At 41.2% G+C, this 22,599-nt stretch overlaps 2 protein-coding genes across 6 annotated transcripts in view; both read right to left on the minus strand.

Annotated features, from left to right (window-relative positions):
• ankdd1a (ankyrin repeat and death domain containing 1A) overlaps positions 1-16,359 on the minus strand; it is a 41,005-nt gene extending 24,646 nt beyond the window's left edge. For 4 of the 5 annotated variants that reach the window (XM_076751989.1, XM_076751203.1, XM_076750390.1 and 1 more), the window contains exons 1-7: positions 16,182-16,359; positions 15,226-15,329; positions 11,953-12,051; positions 11,235-11,333; positions 11,032-11,136; positions 10,683-10,781; positions 5,837-5,935 (exon numbers count right to left, since the gene is read on the minus strand). In XM_076751989.1, the coding sequence (XP_076608104.1) occupies positions 5,837-5,935; positions 10,683-10,781; positions 11,032-11,136; positions 11,235-11,333; positions 11,953-12,051; positions 15,226-15,329; positions 16,182-16,215 (639 nt within the window). In that variant the 5' untranslated portion in view covers positions 16,216-16,359. Of the gene's footprint in view, positions 1-5,836; positions 5,936-10,682; positions 10,782-11,031; positions 11,137-11,234; positions 11,334-11,952; positions 12,052-14,471; positions 15,140-15,225; positions 15,330-16,181 lie in introns of those variants that run through there. The other variant, XM_076753659.1, reaches the window with a different exon arrangement.
• Positions 16,360-17,143: 784 nt separating this feature from the next.
• The window catches only part of plekho2 (pleckstrin homology domain containing, family O member 2), a 40,175-nt gene continuing 34,719 nt past the window's right edge, over positions 17,144-22,599 (minus strand). Inside the window, exons 4-7 of the mRNA XM_076747910.1 lie at positions 21,587-21,691; positions 21,371-21,469; positions 20,218-20,535; positions 17,144-20,112 (exon numbers count right to left, since the gene is read on the minus strand). Of these exons, the coding sequence (XP_076604025.1) occupies positions 18,739-20,112; positions 20,218-20,535; positions 21,371-21,469; positions 21,587-21,691 (1,896 nt within the window). The 3' untranslated portion in view covers positions 17,144-18,738. The remainder of the gene's footprint in view (positions 20,113-20,217; positions 20,536-21,370; positions 21,470-21,586; positions 21,692-22,599) is intronic.

The following is a 22,599-nucleotide window of genomic DNA, read 5'->3' on the forward strand; positions in this document are numbered from 1 at the left end:
TTTTACTTGATCAGTTATTTAAATGAGTCATTTATCAGATTTGTAGGAATTGAAACTTGAGCCTGACTTGCCCAATAACAGCTGACACTATGAAGTCATGTAAATCAAATTATTCTTTAAATAATAATAATTATTTACACACACAAAAAAGGATGTTTATTATCAAACTGGGATTTTCAGGACTGGATGATACAAACAGTGTCATCAGAAAATTATTAGATCAGATCAGACTGTCCTGTCTTCCATGTTTTTCACAAGATTGATAGTTTTTCATTTTCAAGCAAAAAGGATGGGTAGGTATTCACTGTCTGTAATGGGTTACATCCAACAGGTACACAGAAGCGGTCAGTTTTTCCAGCTTTTTACACATTGATCACATGCTTAAGATAAAGAACAATTTCTCCAAGCAGTCACAGAAGTTATAGATGGCTGTTCAGAGTGCTGCTGGTGGTGGAACCTGGAGATGAGCTGGGGGTCGAGGATATGGCAAGCAGGAACCCAGGACCTCTCTTCCTCCCTCCCAGGCCACCAGATATTGAAGGCCTCAGCCACAGCAACGGGAGTGCAGCAGATGACGAACAGAGTCGCTGAGTCGAGGTGACGGAGGAGGTGGATCCACAGGCATGAGCCTGATGTGGAATGTAGGATGGATTCTCATGGACCAGGGAAGCCTCAACCTCACAGTCGGACTGATGACTTTCTGGATGGCGCCACATGGACTGGTAGCCCATGGAGGTAGATGACATGGAGCAGAACCAGTTTGGTGGTTTCTTTGAACAAGGGCACCTCGGTCAGGGGGACAAAGTGAGCCATCTCACTGAACCAGTCCACCACAGTCAAGATGACTTTGTTCCCTTGAGACGGTGGAAGGCTAGTCACAAAGTCCAGGGAGATGTGAGACCATGGAGATGAGGAACCGGAATGGGCTGTAGGAACCCAGCAGGGGTGTGGCGAGATGGCTTGTGCTGGTTACACACTGGGCAGGCACTGACGAACCCCCTGACATCTTTATCGAGTGTGAGCCACCAGAAGCATTGACGGAAAACATCTCAGGTTCTCTGGATCCCCGGATGACAGGTGAGCTTGGAGGAGTGAACCCACTGGAGGACATCAGACCGCAGGGCAGGAGGTGTGAACTGGAGCTGTAATTGCGGATAAGGCACCTGTAGAAGTTCACAAACCCAAGGAACAGCTGTTATTCTGCCCTCGCAGTACGTTCCCAGCTTTGTACAGCTAGACAGATAGCTAACATTATGAAGAAAGGGGAAGCTGAAGAAGATTTTCATTTGAGGGTTGATGTTTTGTCTTTTCTCAGCAGAGTTTTATCTCAGCAATTTCTTCAATTCAGTTGTACGACTGAAATAAACAGAACAATAAACAGAAAACAAACATTAATAAAATGTATTGTCTGCTGTGTCTGATTACAAAAATATTCAATTTCTAATGTCTTTAAGATATGAACTTATTTACTTTGTCTTACACATGTTTTCATATATAAAAATAAAACATCTATAGTAACATTAATGTTAGCCTCTCTTTCACTTAGAAGAACAGATACATGTAAACAAAGCCTGTGAGTAGCCTGTGATGACAAACGATGTCCTCCGATAGATAATCTAAGCATTACACAACACAAACTAGTGAGCATAACTCGGCCAAAAACAAGGTACAAACGTGACAAAATGTACCAATCCAAGTTACACCAAGGTAAGTAAGAATAATACTGTATATTGTAAATCTAACGTGTCATTACTTACAGACAAAGGTTTGTAAGTAAGTCAACTTGTTACGGTTTTGCGCTGTTTTCTGAACTGGTCCGTCCCTCAAATGAGTCCAAAGGGCACCACAAGGTATTCAGGGTGGCCTGTGGGAGTGTTGAAGTCTGTCTTCCACTCATCCCCCTCCTGAAAACGAACCAAGTGATAGGTGTTGCGAAGGTCTAGCTTTGTGAAGATGGTGGCACCCTGGAGAAACTCGAAGGCGGAGGAGATAAGGGTAAGTGGGTAGCAGTTGTTAATGGTGTTGTCACTGAAACCCCTGTGTTAGGATCCTGCAGACTTGTCTAATCCTTGTGTTTCCTTTTTCCCTTTCCCCAGTGTAGATTTGGTCTGTTTGTTTCCCCTGTCTTTCTAACTGGGTGTGTCTCTACACCTGGCCAGCTCCACCTTCTCCGGAGTGCACCTGATGCACATGACGCTGATTAGGCACAGGTTAAAAAGGGAGAGCTCTCTCCTACCTGTTGCCGGATTGTTCCCGACTTCTCCTGACTCTTTCCTCCTGAGTCCTGACTCCTGGTGTGCTCGTGTGTTCCATTATTGTGAGTAACGAACTCTCTTTCTCCTCTGCTTGTGAGTGTGCTAATGTTCCTTTTATGAACTACCACTCAAGGTGTGTTTTTCTGTTTCAGTTGCCTGCCTGTTGTGTCAGCGTGTGCCTTACCTCAGACCTGTTGCAAAGGAGCTCTCTTAGTTTTTTCTCCACTCCTTTAGACTTCGCCTTTTGTTATTAGTTAATTCTCCACTTTTGTTCAACATTATTTATTGTTAATAAATTGTGTTCTTTTTATAACCTTCTCTCTGGTCTGCATCTTTGGGTCCAATCAAAAACACAGGGTGAAAACGGTGACACCCTGTTGTCGATCCAAGGCTTCAGAATCCCGTCCTTTTAACCTACAAAGAAAGCAAGTGAAGATGAAGGGCGAATGATGCCAGCCGCCAGAGAGCCATTTGTGTAAGCCTCCATGGCCTAACTCTCAGGAGCTGACAGCGAGTGCAGGCGTCCCTTGGGTGGAGGTGTCTCGGGCTGCAGGTCAATGGTGCAGTCATAAGGGCAGTGAGGAGGCCTTTGCCTTACTGAAAACCTTCTTCTAGTCATGGTACTCTGGCAAGTCAATGTGGGGGTTATGACAATATAACCAGGGGTACCCCAGGATGAGAGGGATGCGAGGTGATCTCAGAATGTGGAACTGGACAGTCTCCTGGTGGTTTCCGAACAGCCAAACATGAACAGGTGTGGTCTGGTGGGTTACAGTTCCAAGCAGGTGGCCCTCGAGCGCACTGGCAGAGATGGGCCTGGAGAGTGGGACCTGATCTATCCCCAGCTGGCAAGCAAGCTCCTCATCCATGATGTTGGCATTGGCCCCAGAGTCAACGAAAATGTGACAGTCTTCCAGAAGGAGGAGCTTGGTCTGGAACAGCAGTCACTGAGGAGAGCAGGACTGAACAGAGGTGTGGCTCACCGGTATCCAGGGAGGTACTGCCTTTTGCTGGCCATCAGGAGATGAAATGGCAGGGATTGCCATAATACAGGCAGAGATTGGCTTGGCGACACCTCTGTCTCTTCTCAGGAGTCAACCTGGTGCATCTGAGCTGCATTGGTTAAGGCTCCTCCTGCTGTGGTGCTGCGAGAGTGGAGGAGATGTTGGCAACAGGAGCCTCCCTCGACCATGACAGACGCTGCCAAGCCTGAACATGACCATCCACTCAGGTAGCCAGTTCAATCACTCCATCCAACAATGAAGGCAGTTCATAGGAAACCAGTTGATCTTTTATGTACTCAGCCAGTCCATGCAAAAAGGCGTCACAAAGGCCAGCTGAGTTCCAGTCACTCTGGCGAGCCTTGGTCAATGGAGTACGTAGTCCACCACTGTTTGCTCCCCCTGGTGCAGGTCCAGGAGGTGCCGAGCAACAATAGCCCTTGTGACCCCAGACTTAATGTGTTAGACTTAATGATCTCCGCTGTGAAGAACTGGAAAGACCCCCACAAGCCAGCGTGCCCCTCTCCCACTCAGCAGTCCCCGACACGTGAGCCATCCCCATCAGGTTATTGATGGTGAAGGCTACCTTAGCTGGTTAAGAGGCAAAGGTGTGGGGCTGTAGAGGGAAGAGGATGGAGCAGTTGGTCAGGAAGGCATTGCAGGTTTCCAGATCTCCAACATAGCTTTCAGGTGTCCCCACCCAGGGTTCGCAGACAGGAGGAGGCAGAATTGTTGACTGTGACTGGACTGGAGGTGGCCCCAAAAACATCGGCTGAGTCTGGAAGATGGCTAGCTGCTGGATCCGTGCAACTAACACAGCTAGCCTCAGCTCTTCAGCTGCTGCTGCTTGTTTGATGCCATCAGAGCCCCATGTCGCTAAAGGATGTCCTTGATCCTCTCGAAGCAATTTTGTGGAGAGGTGGAGTGTGCTGGGTCCAAAACTGGTCAGATTATACTGTGAGGGGTTGGTTTAGGACCCAATTGCAGTACCACCAGTACACAGAAGTCGCTTTCACTTACTTTGTTCTGGGAAGTGACAGTGACAAGATCAATGTTCCCTTTGGAATTATTGGTGGTTTCTTGAAATGTTTGGCAAACCAAACATTCAACAGTCACTGACAGGCAGAGATTCAGGAAGTGCAGGACAAAACACTGAGTCAGATACTGAAAGCAGAGGTGTTTACCGGAAAACAGAAGATCAGGTGAAGTCAAAGGCAGGCAGGTCCGGTAACGAGAGATCAGTCCGAATATCTTGCCTAGTGCAAACAACAATCTGGCACAGAGTGAGTGTGGAAGAGCAACCTAAATACTAGACTGATTGGGATGAAGATCAAGTGAGTGAACCGGGGGGGCATGGCTAGCAAGGGGAGTAAGAGTGGAAAAGCACTGACAGTACAGGTGAACAGATGAGAAGACACGGCAGCAGGTAAGAGACTGGAAGGCACTGTGACACTTACAGTTTTTGCATCAATGAATATAGAAAAAAAATTAACAATCACAATCCTGATTTGTTTAATGCATTTACTAAAGCAATCTCTGAACTCTTCTTTTTTAAGGTGATATGTATTTCAAAGGTTTTTAAAAGAGTCCAAGCAATTTTCATTGTCATGTGCCCAATGCCGGCTGTGGCTCAGGAGTTAGAACTGACGTCAACTTGTCAGGTCAGTGGTTTGATTCCTTGCCCCTGCAGTCTACATGTTGAAGTGTCCTTGGGCAAGATATTGAACTCAAAATTGCTCCCAGTACTGTGCCATCATTGTGTAACTGTGAGTGTGTGATTAGTTATTTCTCGTGATGAGCAGGTGGCACCTGCCACCAGTATATCAATGTGGGCGTGAATGGGTGAATGCTGGTTCTTGTAAAAATGCTTGTCTGTAAGACTAGAAAACACTCTAAATATAGTCCATTTAAACCACGTATCAAGACCAGAGGACTTAAAACACTGCATTGCATGGCACCCATAGTATTCTTGCATGGTTCTCAAGGTGAAACCTTTTGCAGGCCTTAAACTATACCCATAGGGGTACCTCGGCCCACTGATAATTCCAGTGTTGGCAGGGACCACATGAAGACTGTGCTGGTAAATTCCAGATCTGTCCACTTACCTGGTTAATCTGGGTATTTTTGATAGTAAACTCTATATCTTGTGTTTTGGACTGTTGGTCGGACAAAACAAGTAATCAGAGGATATACTATGCATTATGGAATTTCATAAACCAAGCAATTAATCAAAAAATAAACAAACAGTAGGCAGATTTATCAATAATGAAAATAAGCATTAATTGCAGCCCTACAAATGAGAACCCCATAGCCAAAAATGGACATGATGAAAACCTGCCAGAAATTCTAAACAGATTAATAAATCTTTTAATGCACAGGCTAAAACTAGTATGTAATGTTATATATTGCGTATATAGTGTCATCATTTTCATGTTTGGTTCTGTATACAGTTTGCAAGGTACTACTGTGATAAGGACAACTGAAAAAATGAATAACCAACATGGAGAAAATGCACTCAGACACAGAAATAGTCATAACAGTGGTCCCTATACTGTTTGCAGGCCAGTCTAGTCCACTTACTATATTCTTTTCATCGATGTCAACTCCAGTCTCCATGATCCTGTGCAGGACTGCGGCATGCCCACACTTCGCTGCTAGATGCATGGCTGTGTTCTCTTCCTGTAGTCCAGACATAACAACATATTACAACCAGAAACCCATTCTCAGACAACTTCCTCTACATACAGTTAGGACCAAAACACAGCAAACGAGAGGTGAAAGTCTGTTTACACACTGACCTGCAGTGTTGTTGGCTTGATGTTGCCTTCATTTTGAAATTATTACATAACCCAGGAATGCTTAACCTTTTAGTCTGAGTCAGATGAGGTGTTCGTATTGTGGTATTCTTACAATATGTTTTCAAACCAGAAGTGATCCTGAGTTTTGCTGTTTGGGTTAGGTGTTTCTTTCTTCTTTAGTTTGCATTTGTCTTCGTATGACTTGAATCCATTATTTTCCCGAATAATATTACCAAATACTAATTGAATTTTTATCACTGTACCCATTGCCATATGCTGTACAGATTGCGACACCTTTTGAGACAAATTTGTGATTTCTGATATGGTAAATCACCAAAATACTTCAGTAAACTACTTCAGAATCACTGCACTCTTTTGAGGGATACAAAACAGCTTAGATCTGTTACAAAATATATTTATTATGGGTTATGTAATGCAAAGATTGGAAATGCAGATAAAATTACAGGACTAGCAAACTGACTTTTGACACTACAGTAGATTTAGCAGACTGGAAAAATATATGCAAACAACATGCTCATGTTCTAGCATCCAACTATGTATGGTGAGAGCAAAGCATTGGCATTATATAACTCCAGAAGCTAGACATACAACCCCACTTCCAAAACACCTGGGACACTGTGTAAAATGCAAATAAAAACAGAATGCAATCACTTGTAAACAAACTGTGTTCACTCTGTTTGCGAAGTACTCCTGAGCCCATGCAGTAATATCCTTTATCCAATCATGTGTTCACCAAGTGGTGAACCTCGCTCCATCCTCAGTTGTCCTTTCATATGCAATCATGATACTGTCACCTGTTACCAGTGATCCTGTTTACCTGTAGAATGTTCCAAACAGGTGTTTTTGGAGCATTCCATAATTTTCCCAGTCCTTTGTTGCTCCTGTCTCAACTTGTTTGAAAAGTGTTACTGGCAATTGAGAATAAGCATATATTTACAAAAATCAATGTAGTTGATAAGGTGAAATATTCGGTATATTGTCTTTGTACTGTTTTCAATTGAATATATGTCCAAAAGGATGAGAAAAACATCACATTCTGTTTTATTTTTTGGAAAAGTTGCGATGCTGTTGAATAATTAACCCAGTTTTCTCAACATTGTAATAAAAGTCATATTGCAGCAGTAGGGGCTTTTTTCTTCCTCATTCTCTTACACAGCAGTTCTGCTCCGAGAACATTATGCAGTCAGAAACAGGTGCTCTCACCTGGGTGCTCACACATGCGCACTAAAATGTTTTTTATTTTATTGTTATTCATCTTTTTTTTAAGTTTAATTACAACAGAAGTCAGTCAGAAGGCCCACTCATCTTCAACCTCTTCCCATTCATACATTCACATAGAAACTACAAACTTTCAAATATTTCAGACACTTGGGACATTATCACATTAATTAACTTTTTCTAGATATTTTCTCTTTAACCTGCTGTCATTCCCACAAATTTAATTTTACATACATAATAACTCACAAATTTGTGTCAAACTCAGACATGTAATCATGGAAGCAAAAACTCTTTTAGCTCCCTGAGCTTCCAAGCAACAAGGCTACCAACTGAGAATTTGAATTTCAGGAGGGAAGCAGACACAATCATTTTAACTTCTCCCGATCTCATATTTCTGACAATGCATATACAAATTTGCTTTTGTTTTACAATATCACCATTAAGTGACACATACACAAACTTACATACTGACACAAAGCTGCTCAAATATCAAAATGTCCATCTCTTTAAAAATAATACAATCACTCAGATTTTTTTTGTACCTTTCATAATTTTCAACAAATTTTTAGAATGTAAGTCAATGGCAGCAATGACAGTACATACTGTATGTAAACACATATTCATTTACACACAAACACACACACACACACACACACACACACACACACACACACACACACACACACAGTATCGGGGATGGGAAGAGTCATGGAGGGCAAGATATGTAAATACGCTCGTGTGATTATTTACTAAAAGTTCCATATGTGTTAGTATGTACATCTGTGTGTGATTAGTACAAATCATGTGTGACTCTTAATGGTCAGGCTTCAGCTATCAGAAGCAAGTGGACACTGTTATCAGAGGCTGAAGAAAACCAGCTGTTTAGCCACATGAGGACCACATTAAATGTGATTCAATGTCAACATTATGATTGCCTGTCCACTACTTAACCAGTAAGCTACCATGACTGATGGTGGATCAGTCAGAAACTGACTCGCTGATCGTTAGGAGCACCTGGCAAGTTATCACAATACTGAGAGTACAGAGGACTGATAGAGAGCTTCATCACATGGTGCCACGACAATAATTGTCAGCAAAACCAATGAGCTTGTGGTGGACTGCAATGCTTCAAATATGGATGTTGCTGCAGAGAAGTTACAAATTGTAAAACATGGATACTTCACACACATCTTTAACCCAGCAGCACAGAAGATCTATACAATCACCACTGTTTCAAGGTGGACACCCAAGATCACTGTCACCAACTCAGTATCTGACCAAATGTGAAACATGGTCATAACCTCCCCTACTGGTCCTGAGTTATGGTGTTGAGTAATGTCCAGAAAAGTGTTTTTTTTTTCCATAATATTATGATGTCACAGTGAAGCTGACCTTTGACATTTTAGACTTAAAGGTCATTACTTTATAATTTTATCCATTAAGACATGGATAGGATTTGTACTTAAGAAAGCTACATGTTAAGCATCCTTCTGCTTGTTGGGTAACTTGTTTCTGAAGAGCAATAATTTTATCCAAGTGCATAGTACACTGGCTTGCCTTTTACTTATGTTTTGTTGAAAAGCACCATGATGCATTGACATGATATCAAGTGCGGTGTGTGTGTTGTGATCAAGGATCACACAGAAGAACTATTTTTTGTTATTTTTTTTAATCGCTACCTTTTTGAATTTATGAATTGTCTCGCTCAAATGGTCTTGCACTCGTATACATCCTGGAGGCCAGGGCCCATATTCACAAAGGATCCTAAGACTAAAAGTAGCTCTTAGTGAAATCATTCTTTTTGAAAAATCTTAGAATTCCTCAAATTTTAAGATTTTTCTTAGAAATTTTCCCTTGGTAAGATATAAGTTATTCAGAAAGCGTCTTAGGCCTTAAGAGAGCTCCTAAGGTGAAAAACTGTTAGGAGGAGGACTTTTAAGAAGCCTAAGAGTGACAAGATGCACGTACCAGCGCTTCTCACACTTGTTGCTCATGCTTAAAAGGAGAGGGAACAACGCATTGATCTGCTGGGCAATGCACTCCCAAGTCTGCCTCTTCCCTTGGGCTGTGATCCCGGGACCCAATTTCCCTCTTAATACTGTTTCATTTTCATCCACAAGCTGTGCCAAGAGCAGGAACTGCTCTTGTGTTTATCCATTTTCGTTCGTTGTTTTGGTCATTCAAGTAGTGAAAATTACCAGCATGGACAGTAAACATAACAATAAGCGAATCAATATAATCGGCATGTGAATGAGGTACGTTCAAACATTCTGAGGCTGTGTTCCAATTAATTTAATTTTGCTGAGTTTCATCATCATGACATAAAATTAATGTCACGATTACACATTTCTTAATACAGTCCAAGTTATATGATCATTGATTTTACTGTCCATTCATTACTAGGACATTACCTTTTTTCTTTTTCTTTTTCTTTTGCTTTTTTTTTTTTTTTTTGTCTTTTTCCTTTTTGTAACAACCAATCACAGCTTTTAAAAGACTGCGTCATAACTAGCAACTGGGTCAACCTCCTCACTAAGATAAAAGTTTCTGTAACCTCCTTGCTCAGAGTTGCTCTCAGACACTTCCTGAATCACTCTTAAGCTAAGATTCCTTGCTAGGAATTTTAAGGCTAAGTTAGGAGCTCTCTTAGAGGACTCTAAGACCCCGTTTATATGAAGACGATTGCGAATGAAAACGACAAAATATTTTATTGGAAGTGCCTTTCGTTTACACGGCGACGGCGCCATCGAGGTCTGAAACCGCAAAAATCTGAAGACGCCTTCCAGAGTGCAGTTTTTTGAAGACGACTCGGGTTGCGTCTCCGTCTAAACAAGAAGCACAAAACCACGTCGCGTCACGTCACGTCGCATAGCAACTACACCTTACGTCACACTCAACGCGCGAAGCCGGTAAAACAGCAACAAACAATATGTTTGACTACGTGGATCCCACCGATGTTCAAGCTGTGCTAGCAGCTGTAGTCAACATACAAGAGTCATTTCAACAATTGTATAGAATGTATACGGATACTATAGGCGAACAGAGACGTGTATACAATTACATGTGTCAAATTTTGGATGCCCCAACACGTCGTAGGCGCTCTATCACAGTACCACCTAACGGCCTGGCATGCATATCCAATCGAATTCGCCCACTTTTGCGTCTTCGTATAAACAAACAATTCCTGCTGAGAACGCTCGTCTATACGCGGATAAAAAATTGAAGACGACACGCCACTTTTGCGTCTTCTGTTTTCATCGCCTCCGTATAAACGTAGCATAAGAAGTTTTGTGAATATGGGCCCAGAGGTTTTCCAACCCTGGTGTACAATGACAGTTCTCTGTTGGTAAAATAGGAATTAGTGCCTGCGTGAGTATGTGTGTCACTACCTTGTCTTTCAAACCATGTGTGCAACCCATTCCAATCAGAAACTCCGCCACTTCAGAATGTCCATGTTCAGCAGCCAGGTGAAGAGCTGTCTTCCCTGACTGGTCAGAGAGACATCAGCAGGTTACACAGAGGAGCTACTGTACATATACTGTATTCACACTGCATTTAGATATAAGGGGAATTGGCAAACTGCTGATATTCTGATAAACAGCTAAATGATTGCTATAGTAAAGACATGGAAAGAAATGGGTGATTTTTAAACCAATACATTCTGCAGAAGGACAGTTCTTTTCACTATTTGAGCAATGTAAGTCTGTAAATTGAAAATAGTATCAAGCAGGGAGTCACCTTGTCAATACTGTCAAGACAGATGTCTTCCAGGTCCTCCATGATGAACTCCATTATGCTGATGTGGCCTCGCTGAGCAGCACAGTGCAGCATATTCAGACCATCCTAATATACACATAGATGCACACACATAGATTGCAAGACAATTAGACAATAACCTCATAGTTCGGGTCTGTAGTGATGATAAAAAAAATAACTCTTACTTTGTTTTCACAGTTGAGCTTTGCTCCACAGGACACCAGGATCTGCAGGAGTTTTAGGTGACCAAACCAGGATGCCAGAAGCAAAGCATTCATGCCAAACTGTGGACACATATTTAGAAGTATTTTATGACGGCAAAACTCCAATAGTCCAAAACTGTGTACTACACAGTTTCCCTACTTGCCTTGGTGTGTCTGTGCCTTATCGTGTGGGCCAGTGCTTGTTTTATGTTAGAAAGGTTCCTAACTGAGTAAACCAACAAGAAAGTGATAGCAGGCTCAGTGTCAGTCCCACCATACAACTGCATAAATGTAACGTCTGGTGTTTTTGGACACACTCATAAAACTTTGCAGTAGTTTCTCAGTCTTTTCTGTTCAAGTTAAAGTCAAGCCAAGTTCAAAGGGAGAAACATGTCACAAAAGTCAAAAGCCAGGCTTTAATAATTACATGGTAGGTATTTCACTGCTCAGATCAGGAACAGTGTCTGATGAAATTTAATATGCTCAGCTATATCCTTTTACCTTGCCCTTGATGTTACTGATGTAAAAGTTGAAAAGTGTCAGCTGTCAATATAGCAAATGTCTTCATGAACTGGCAATGGGTGGAATCACAATTATGTTATGTGATATAACAATAGTGAGTTATTGTGTTTTTGTTAGGGAATGAATTAATTCATTTGTAAATCACTGATAGAATCTTACTACAAACTTGTGTACATACTGTGTCCCTCTCATCAACGTCAGTGTCATGGACCAATAGGAGACGTAGAGCTTGTTCATTCCCAGCTCCTGCTGCCCAGTGCAGTGCTTTACGGTCTATCTGTAGAGAGACAGAGAGATACATGACCAAGTGCACCTCACAATGCAGGCACTGCTAAAATAGGCCAGCATCCTAAAATATAGAATATTCACTTGTTCAATGACATCTCAGCCCTCAGTGTGTAGTTGACCTTTTCAGCAGCTGTCATTCTGGCTTGTCATACCTGTGACATCACAGGTGGAACTAACAGGTTGTTTGTATGTGATGTCACTCTTTTGTTGCCTATGTTTTGTGTCATTTACAGTTGTTCAAACAGATCAAACTAAGAAACCATAAAAAGGGGCTTTCATCGAGCACCAAAAGTGTTCACAAGGGTGAAATTGCTTGTTAACCATCTGTGATCGTGAGGAGCCAAGTTGGATAAAAACAATATAACAGTCATCCCAGAGCACCTTGATACTGAGGTCATGGCCCCAACCACTAACAAAAAAGTTTTATGCCTTCATACTTTTGAATACTTTCATTTGTTTTCTAGAGTAGAGCAACATCTGAGTAACCAGGTAGTTGGTTATATCTACTGCCTCAATCGCAGGTAAAACTTTCAGTGGAGTTGAAAAATCACTCCTCTTTTTAACATATGGGTCAAATCCAGCATATGATCTGATTTTCTGTTTATATCTTTCTCTTGTGATTTCACCTAAACTACGACAGTAAGAACTCTCCTCCACGTTGTCCATTGCGGTTTTCACTTCCTGCCCTCCGTCTGAATTTAACATCACGCGACTGCAAACAACCTAGCACATGACTGATGGGCTGGCTTAGTTCCATTAAGTGTCTCAATATGCCATGAATGTACCAGGGGCCTTGAATATCAGCTGTGATCAATCCAATATCTCGATAAAAAGAGCTAACTTTGACTTCAAGAGCAGCTCAATTATGTAGCTCTCCATCCTCTGTTTATGACCCAAATACTGGTCAGAAATGCAAATAATGTCCTGTCCATTAACCTGCCTCTGTTACTTTTTGCAAGTGTCTGTTGCCAAATTTGTTTATGTGTAACAATCAATGTGTTGATAGCATAAAAAATCTGTGTAACACTCAATATAAGAACATCTGCGAGCAGTATTGTGTGCAAACTTTTAAAAGGAACTGAAGATTTTGAAACTATTTACCTCAGAAAAAACTCATTTTAATGTATTTATTTATATTAATTGCATTTTAAATATATTTAATATAATGTAATATAAAATGTAATTAATGTTTAGTTTTACTTTCATTAAATTTAGAGATTTCGATTAATATTTTACAACAATAATGGAATGTTTCAGAAAACTATACTATCGATGCTGGTGGTGACGTGGACTGGCTCTTCGTGTTGGGGGGGGAGTTGTTGCAAAATTGCTGACCTCCCAGCACTCATTTGTCTCTGCTCCTCGATATAACAGAGCAGCTGTATTTGCAAATGCAAACATACAAAAAGGGTTTGCACCAACATAAACATGACTGCTACTCTGAATGCATCCATGATCACCAAAGCCAAATGAAAATGTAAACATAGGTTGCACTTGTGGCGCAGGTGCAAGTTCTGGCGTATAATGTGACGTCAGCTACCTAAAACTCAGTGTACCTCTGTTTTTCTCAGTTTACATGCAAACGTGCAACCGAAGTTTTCCAAAATCTCCGCTCTGGCCGGAGTTTTTAGAATGTATTGTTTTCAGAGGTGAATTCTCCGCTTGTGTGTAAACAAAGGACACAATCGAAGGGAAATATCTCCGTTTTACAAAATATCTGTGTACGTGTAAACGGGGCTTCGGACACACAATCCAGCTCAATGTGCTCTTCAAAAAGCATCTTTGACCATAAAAGTCCTATTTTCCACCATTTTGAATTTTTGAATACAATAATAAGAAAAGAAATTGATGGATTTTGTCTTTATCAATACCAAAAGTAGCATACAGCATTGCAGGACTGAGGTACACGTTATATTATGAATGGGCAAGATCAGTCAAAACATGGCTGTCATCAGCCAGGCAATTCTGCAAGGGGCAGTCATCGTACATCTTGGTACATATGTTCAGGCTGTGTTTTGGTATAGGCAGCATTTTGAGCCTATGGGGGGCGCCACAAATGCCAGCAAACTGTTCCTCAAAACCAAGTAGACAGAATTTCACCAGTTTAGGTGTACATGTTCTGGGGGCAAGTATTAACCAAAATCTGAAGTGCCATATTAGCAAAGCAAACGTGAGCGCAGCCTATTACAGATTTGCTCATATCTCCAGGTGTGTTTGAGCAAACCTGATGGAACTCACTGGAGACATCCTGTGCTATTTCCTAAACATTACGTTTTTTGTTTTTTTTTTTTCAAATTTGAAAAAGGGAGGACAAATAGTGGAACTTCGAATCTGCAATCAGTGAAATTCTGTGTGATTGGTCTCACTACTTATTTAACACAATAAATTAGCTGAAGTGACTTTTCTCACCTTTGTGAAGCCTGAAACTCACACGTTGGTGGTCGTGGCTTTAATTTTAGCCCATTGAGCTGCTTCCTTCTATGCAGTGCAAGAGGCATTGAACCCTGAATTACGGACAGACAGGTTTTTTTTTTTTCTCCAGTGACACTGGTTTTCAGCTTCAATTTTCTGTCACTGTTTTAGCATGCAGAAGGAGGGTTTGAGGGGAGGGGTAAGTAGAGAGTGATTTACATATAACGTGTTAACTAATGACAAAACATCACTTCCCTTGTCACGAGGTCCACTCCGGAGCCTCTGAGATGATGATACATTATCTTCCATGAGTTTACCTGAAACTCGTAAACCATAAGTAACTAAGTCTGTTTATTTCCGTTGCTGTTTCATCATATGTGACTGGGCTGTGTTGACATTAACTTTTAACTGATGTTCTTCTGATCTGGCAAGGGTCCAGTGGGACAAAGGGTAACACTAATCTTTACAATTTCACTAACTACTTCACTTTTGAGACAAAACACCTTTTTCAAAGCAGACAGCTTAACAAGCATAGCAAGACAAGCACAGGCGTAATCAACATTAACAATGGCATTCCTTTTAGATGTACCAAATACTGTGGACTTGAATGGAACTGAGCCTTATTAGTGTTGTTAGCTGGACCTCCTGCTATGGAAATAATTAAGGCTGTTATAAAAAAAAAGACCAACTGAATTTGAAAGCAGTGACTGGTGAGGCCTGGAAAAGTGTACATGTCCTTCAGCAGGCATACTTTATTCTTGGCCTTGACATCGACACCATTCTTGATCAGTTCCTGTATTTTCTCTGTGTTGTTCCTCTTTGCAGCATCATGCAGCTCCTTTTCGGACCACAGCACTGTCAGGAATGACAGACAAGGAGCGTTAAAGTCTGTTCTGCGTGCCGGTGACAAGCAACAACAGAAGTATATTTTGAATTCTATATCGAAGACTTGCACCTTAAAACTACAGTATAGGCCTACATTATTGGCTGTGTTGTTAAGAAGCACTGAACACTGCTGTTGTAATTTTGAGTTTAACTTTATGTGTAATTTCCATCTTATCCTTATCTGATATACTGTTTTACATCTTATCTTTTTTAAGTTACTATTGAAAGTATTTCAAGTTTTCTATGTATCTGTCCTTGTGCTGCGGCTGTGACACCTGTATTCCCTGACTGGGAGATGAATAACAAAGATTATCCTCCACTGGCATATTGCACCGGACAGTATAGTTCAGTTGCGCCACATGTCACCACATGCTGGACATGTTCTCACATGTTCTTGATAATAGGAATTTAATACCGTGAGCCCATGTGGTTATAGACATAAAAATATCAGTCTATGACTGGCACATGCAAATGAAGCTGAAAATCGCCCTTTTATGTATCAACGACGATTTTTGGTGATTCAGCCAGTTCCATATGGGTGCTATAATAAGCTCTTGTTACGTGTACAAATACTTACAATACAATTTTTCTGAGGTTTGTAGGTAACAGAAAATAAATAATTTGGGTGAGGCTCAAGTAATGTTAACGTTAACGCCCACCGTCCTATCATACCGTGCTGAACAGTCCTGAGATACAGCTTCCATACTACACTGTTAGGCTGAATAATGTGTTTCCCCTTGTGGTCAACATGGACATCCTGCTGATGACAGATGACAGGTTGCTCCCCTCAAACACTGACCGTCGATGCCGTCTAGTACTTACAGATATCATCCTCCGACACCGGCTCGTCCTCCATCTTTGCGATGTTTCAAAGGCACCTCTGATCCTTTGCTGTTACCAGTCTCATTCAGTGCTGCGGTATATTTCTCGGTAGAAGAAAGGAAGCTGGACGCAACGCGAAGCAGTCGTGAAGTTGTCAAGGCACAAAAAATGAAATACTGACTTCCGGTAACGACCTTCAAAATAAAATGAATCATTTTACAGTCGACCCATTTGGAGTAACGACGCTATCTCTGAGGGGGCGGGGCTTCTAGTGTTATTATCATTTTCTTATTTTTCCAAGTAACGTTCCAGGTGACGTCTTCAAGGTGCTTTTTCTGTCCAACAGTCCAAAATCCAAAGGTGTTCGATTTAAAATGAGTTAAAACAACAACAACAACAACAACAACAACAACAACAACAACAACAGTGAAGGAGTAAAACACATTTGAAAAGCTAACACTAGCATCATATTCCCTTTCCCGTCAAATAACTGATAAAAATCTATTTGTTTCATCAATAAAAATAAGTAAAACGAATATTAAGTGGGCATATTAAAATAAACATTAAATCCTGATGCCGGGGCGGCACAGTGGCGTTCTTCCCGTGCACGCCGGCTTCCTCCCACAGACCAAAAACATTCTCATTAGTTTAATTGGTGACTCTAAATTGTCCATAGGTGTGAGTGTGAGTGTGAATGGTTGTTTGTCTGTCTATGTTGCCTTGCAATCGGCTGGCGACTGGTTCAGGGTGTACCCCGCCTCTCACCCATTGCCAGCTGGGATAGGCTCCAGCCCCCCGCAACCCCGAAAGGGATACGCGGGTGTAGAAGATGAATGAATGAATCCCGATGCCACCCCTACAGGAAACCAATAGTAGAGAAAAATACAAAGTACATGTTTTCAATAAATCTTTCAGATGCTTTCTAGAGGTACAATTGCATTGAAGACACAAAACATAGATACTTTCCCTTTGTTTATTTGGGCAATAGAAAAACTGTATTCAAGAGTACAAAATTATATCTGATGTTAGAAAAAATTTGCACATACACTAAATGGAATGGCACAATCTTGATTCAAATTGTGAGGATCATCACTGGTGAGCACATTTTGTAAGAGTTAATTATGCACTGCTGCAATCTCTTTGTGCTATGTGCACAACACGATATGGATATGGAAAGCATAATAACAAAACTGCAATCTACGTGGAGCAACAGTTGTTCATTTTGCTTTAATCACATATAGTCCAAAAAGATTAATTTCAGAAAACTCCTGAGCCATGTTGGTACATCTTTCCTCAGCAATATCATATGCTGTGGTAAAATTATGTAGTATGTACAATATAAATTCCCTCATATAAAATACCAGAAAAAAGGCATCTCAAAATAGGACAAAAGGGTTCTTGAATCCACAAAGTAGACTACTGAAACAAAAGTGTAATCTGGTATTAACAATTTGTGGTACTTTGTTGCATGTTCTGCAGTACTGCTTTATCATTATATTATCAATTCTCAAAATAGCTATTATGTAATTATTCTTGAAATTGTCTGATATTTTGTTGAACAAACAACAACAACAAGTACAATATTAAGCATTTTAGCTTCCAGTTGTTGAGAAAAGTTAAACTAGAAATAAGTGCACTTAATTATGAGCGAACAGTTGCATGTGCTGCATAACCTTCAAAAATGAGAGACTGTCATTCTGCCAAAGTCCATCAATTGACAGTTCGCTAAACCCTGACCCCTTTAGCTAATGTTGCCACACCTATCAGGCTTTCCAATCTCATACAGCACATACAGTATGCTGTGTACAATGATAACTGTGTCCAATTTACCACTCCAAATTCTTCACAATTTTTGAACCAGTAAGTCTTTCATTTCAGACAGACGAAGATAAAAGCAGCTTAACATATCTAGCCGTCACTGTTACAGGCAGATTTCATCAGCTACCTAGACAGGCTAATGTTACACTGAGTTGATGGAAAACGCTATCTCTAAACAATATGATTAGCGAAAAGGCTTCAGGATGCATTTGGCAAACTGAACACTACTGTTGCCTGTGGTTGCTTTAATGCACTTACCCAAATCCAATAAAGCGCAGGACAGTGCTGCTAACTCAGCATAAACTCTGAGAGTGTCCAGGACTGTCTTGCACACACTGGGGATATAGTACTTAGCAGATGTGCTAGTTGTGAACGTTTTATGAACTGTACTCTCACAAACTAATGTGGTTAGTAAATGGCTACTTGAAAGTAACGCTAAGTTACTACTGTAGGAAGTAAACCAGAGCTAGTTAGCCAGAGATACTAAGAATTGCAGCTTATGTTAGAGCAGACACTTGTGCTCTTGGAAACGCTAAAGAAACAAAAAACTCTTCCAAACTCACATACTGTATATCACTTTACTACAGTCTCATGCAAACTCTACAGTGTATGGAGAAATCTAAACCTTGATAGGCCTGCTGTACCTATTTAACATTGCTAAGATATGACTGGACAGTCATTGTTCCGGAGAGGGGTTTAGCAAATGGTCAATTTCAAGTCAATCTGCTTTGACTGACATTCACCAGCTCTTCCTGTTGTTTGAGCTCTTCGCAGGTTTCAGTTTCTTGACCTCCCTGAGAACATGATCTGCTTTCATCAGCTTTTCCATGGCCTTGGCCAGTAGGTCCTCTGGCAAGGTCTCCACGTCATTTCCCCTCTGGGATTGGGACACTCTACTCAGGAGCTCACTTGTCCTTTCCATCTCCAGGGCCACTTCAGCCTCAAGTTTCATGACATCATCACCAGGAGCCTCGTCATTCCCAGCCACAGCTCTCACCTGAATACAGACTGAGTCAGACACCAGATCTCCAATGGAGGCTGACCTGGCCTTGGTTGAGGGTTTGAGAGGAGTGGGCTCTAAGCGCTGACATGGAAACACCTTTGATCTAACCTGAGCCTTGGATGTGGACTGCGTTGGCCTTAAATTAAAAGAGATCTGAATGTTTTCCTGACTGGCGTCCAACACATCCAGGGCAGCATGGCTTTCTCTCAAAGCAGCTGTTGATGTTGCCAGTGTTTCTTCACTCCCAGAGCCTTCACTGTCATCATCTGAGTGCTGACCGCTGTCTACAGATTTTTCCTCTGCCTTCTTTTTCTTCTCCCCGTGCAACTGACAGAGCAGTGGACTCAGGCTAAGGTTGTCAGTGACTGGGTCATTCAAAGAGACAACTACTGAGGGTATTTCGCTCTTGGGTAGTTCCTCTTCTGTTTGAGAAGTGGCTGAGGTATCTGAGGCTGTTTGCAGCAATGCACTAGGGTCCTGTCCCTCAGTAGGATGCATTATAGTTGTTTTCTCTTCTGTGTGTTGCATGTCAGGTCGAACAGGCTTCTCAGGTTTTTTCTTGGGGGTCAGAAAAGGTCTAGGGCTCTTTCTGAGTGACTCTGCGGGTGTTTGTGACTCATTGACAGCTGGTTTGTTTATGCTACAGCTTAAAGTCTCCGTTGATTGTTTTTCAGAAACCTGTCCTTCTGTGGTGGGACTCTCAGATTCATCATCTCTGACAGTAGGTACAGCTTCTTTAGAAATTGACTGTTCTGCCCCATCTGTTTCCACAGCTGTTTCTTTGACCTCCTTATTATTGTCTTCTTTCCCCTTATTCTCATCAGTTGTGCCTTGAATCTCTCGGTCTGGCTCCACAGTGTGATGGGAGGGTTTCTTTTCTTTGGATGGAGGAGTAGGAGGGTGGGAGTTTGGCATGGACTGTGAGGCCTCTGCAAAGTTGCTCATGCTGGAGCTGGGCTTGGTAGGAGGGGTTGGTGGTGGACCTGACTTTTTCCTGGCATCAGGATTCTTTTCAGACATCTTTTCTACTTTGTCCTTCTCTGCATCTTCTTCAACAAGTGAAGCACAGGCCTTGCCTTCTTTAGATAGAAGCACGGGCGGCCTCAGAACCTTAAAAAAAATAAATCATATTTCATAGGCAGTGTTATCCAAACAGAGAGATATACAAAAATATTTCTGCATTGTGGGACAAGAGTTAAATAACATTATACAGACCTTTTTCACAAAGCCATCATCCTTATCAGGTTCATCCTCAGGTGTTGCACTGGGTATAGCCTCTTCGGTCAGGGGCATTGGAGATCGGATGACATTTTTCTGCGGATGGACCTCTGGATCTGTCTGAGCCTCCTCCTCAACAAGTGAGCCTAACTGTTTCTTGGTAGCTTCACTGGCACTGGATGGAGGCATTGGAACTTGGATGACCTCTTTGGGAGTCTCAGGGTCAACACTGGCATGATGGTTCCCATTACCTATTAAGGCATCCTCAGGATCAAGATCCAAACGCAGGATACCATCAGAAGACATGATGGCCACCTAGAGGGCAAGACAGATATCATGCAGTCAAGTCACTTAATTCAATTAAACTGTCAAATAAAAGCTGTTGTACAAACTCAGGGGCTGGTTGCTAACAAAGACCAATGTTGAGAAAAACAAAAAACAAAAAACAAAACAAAACAAAAAAAAACGAAGACTTGGGGAAGTCTGCTCTGAGTTTTGAAGTACTGTTCTCATTTACAAATATATTCAAATCCCTTCTACTGGTTAATGGTCAAGTTTTCCTCCACTTCTTGGTCTTGTGTGTTTGCACAAATAATATAGCTTACTATCATTTACTGTTTTAGCTGGTATGCAATTGTGCTCATTCAGTCAACACTGCATTCACAGCTTCATGTATGCATGTATTGGTTGTTTATCGCTGTGTTCATTACATTTACTCATGATGCAAGCGTGAATGATTATATAATTATTATTCACTAATTTGTATGTATAATAGTAATTAGTTGTGTTTGTAGTTACTAGTTTAATTTCTGAACAAAACAATAATTTGATTTTGTGTGTAGGACGTATTACAATCACTGTACACAGTTAAAGAACCCTAGGGTGAACTTAAGGTAAATTAAATTATGTTGTGAATATAATATCAATATTATTACTTATTATTTATTATTTATGATAGCCCAAAATTGAGTGCAATCACCCACTTCATCTATTGGTGCCTCTTTGAGATTTATTTATATCTGCTGTGTCTTTAAACCAATAAGAAACCCTTCAAAATGTGAGATTCAAATCTATACCTTCTTACTGTATTGGCAGAGCTAACCAGAGCACACCCACAGATGAACAGATTCTTCCATTCACACACACAAACCTCTTTCATGTGTATTCTGGTTGGTGGCCGCCGGTTACGGTTCCCTTTGGGCCTTGTTCGAGTAACATGCTCTAAATTACTGCTTTCATCAATCCTCACCTGTTAAAACAAACAGCACAAGCTGAATAAATAAATCTGACATTTTAATAGCTTAACTTGTATAAAACACAGTAGGGATGTCATTGACTGAAATTGAGAGACACTTATTATGTTTACTTCATCAAAGACTTTGTTCTTTGCTCGGCTGATGCCATCACTGAGAGCTTTAATCCAAGCCTCCTTCTCCTCTGCAGTCGGAGCTTGGAACTTCACATCATGTACCTGCCAGTCACATAAAACATATAATGGCAAAATATACAGTAGGTGTTATGGAGCATTTAATATACGGTCTTTTCCATTTTCCAAACCCAGCACAGTGGAGCAAAAGTTTCTTTTTGAGCATTCACAAGCACATATCATCATGTCTGCTTTAGCTGAATTGAAGTGATTATCTCAAAACATTACTGTGAAAACAGCTTCACCTGAGTGTTCACAGCACAGACGCCAGCATGCTAAGAGCATATTATCAGAAATATATTTCTTGTAATTTGGCCAGCTCACAGAATTAATGTCAATTAGCTACAGCTGACTAAATTTGCCACATGTCATTATAACTAGCTAATGACTTGCAAAATTAAATATTTCACTTCCTACAGCTTTTAAAGATGCTGTTAATAAATTAACGAAGTCAGTTAGAATCCAGATCAAGGTGGTGGTGTGAAAAATTTCACGTTTCAATTTCAACTGCTCAGCCCTAGTTGCACAGTATTACATGTGTGTGTGTGTGTGTGTGTGTGTGTGTGTGTGTGTTTGCTTGTGTGTGTGTTTGTACGTATGTATATATTATATATTATAGTAATGAGAAATGTGCTGTTCAGGTAACAAAACTACTAGGTTAGGTATAGGAATAGATTGTTCACTTTGGGCCTCACAGGGGACACAAACCCCAGTCCCCCAGAATACACAGTGGTTGCCTGGTCGTCCTGTTAATTCTGAAATAAATCACCATCTCCTTGGTCTTGGCCACATTAAGCAGCAGGTGATTTCTACCAGGCCATTCCACAAAATCTTCCACCACTGCTCTGTATTCCTCCTCTCGTCCATCCTTTATACACCCCACCACCTCTGAGGCTTCCGAAAACTTCTGTAGGTGTCACAATGAAGACTTGTGCTGAAAGTCTGAGGTGTAC

The sequence above is a fragment of the Chaetodon auriga genome, chromosome 1 (assembly GCF_051107435.1).
Source record: "Chaetodon auriga isolate fChaAug3 chromosome 1, fChaAug3.hap1, whole genome shotgun sequence".
NCBI lineage: Eukaryota > Metazoa > Chordata > Actinopteri > Chaetodontiformes > Chaetodontidae > Chaetodon > Chaetodon auriga.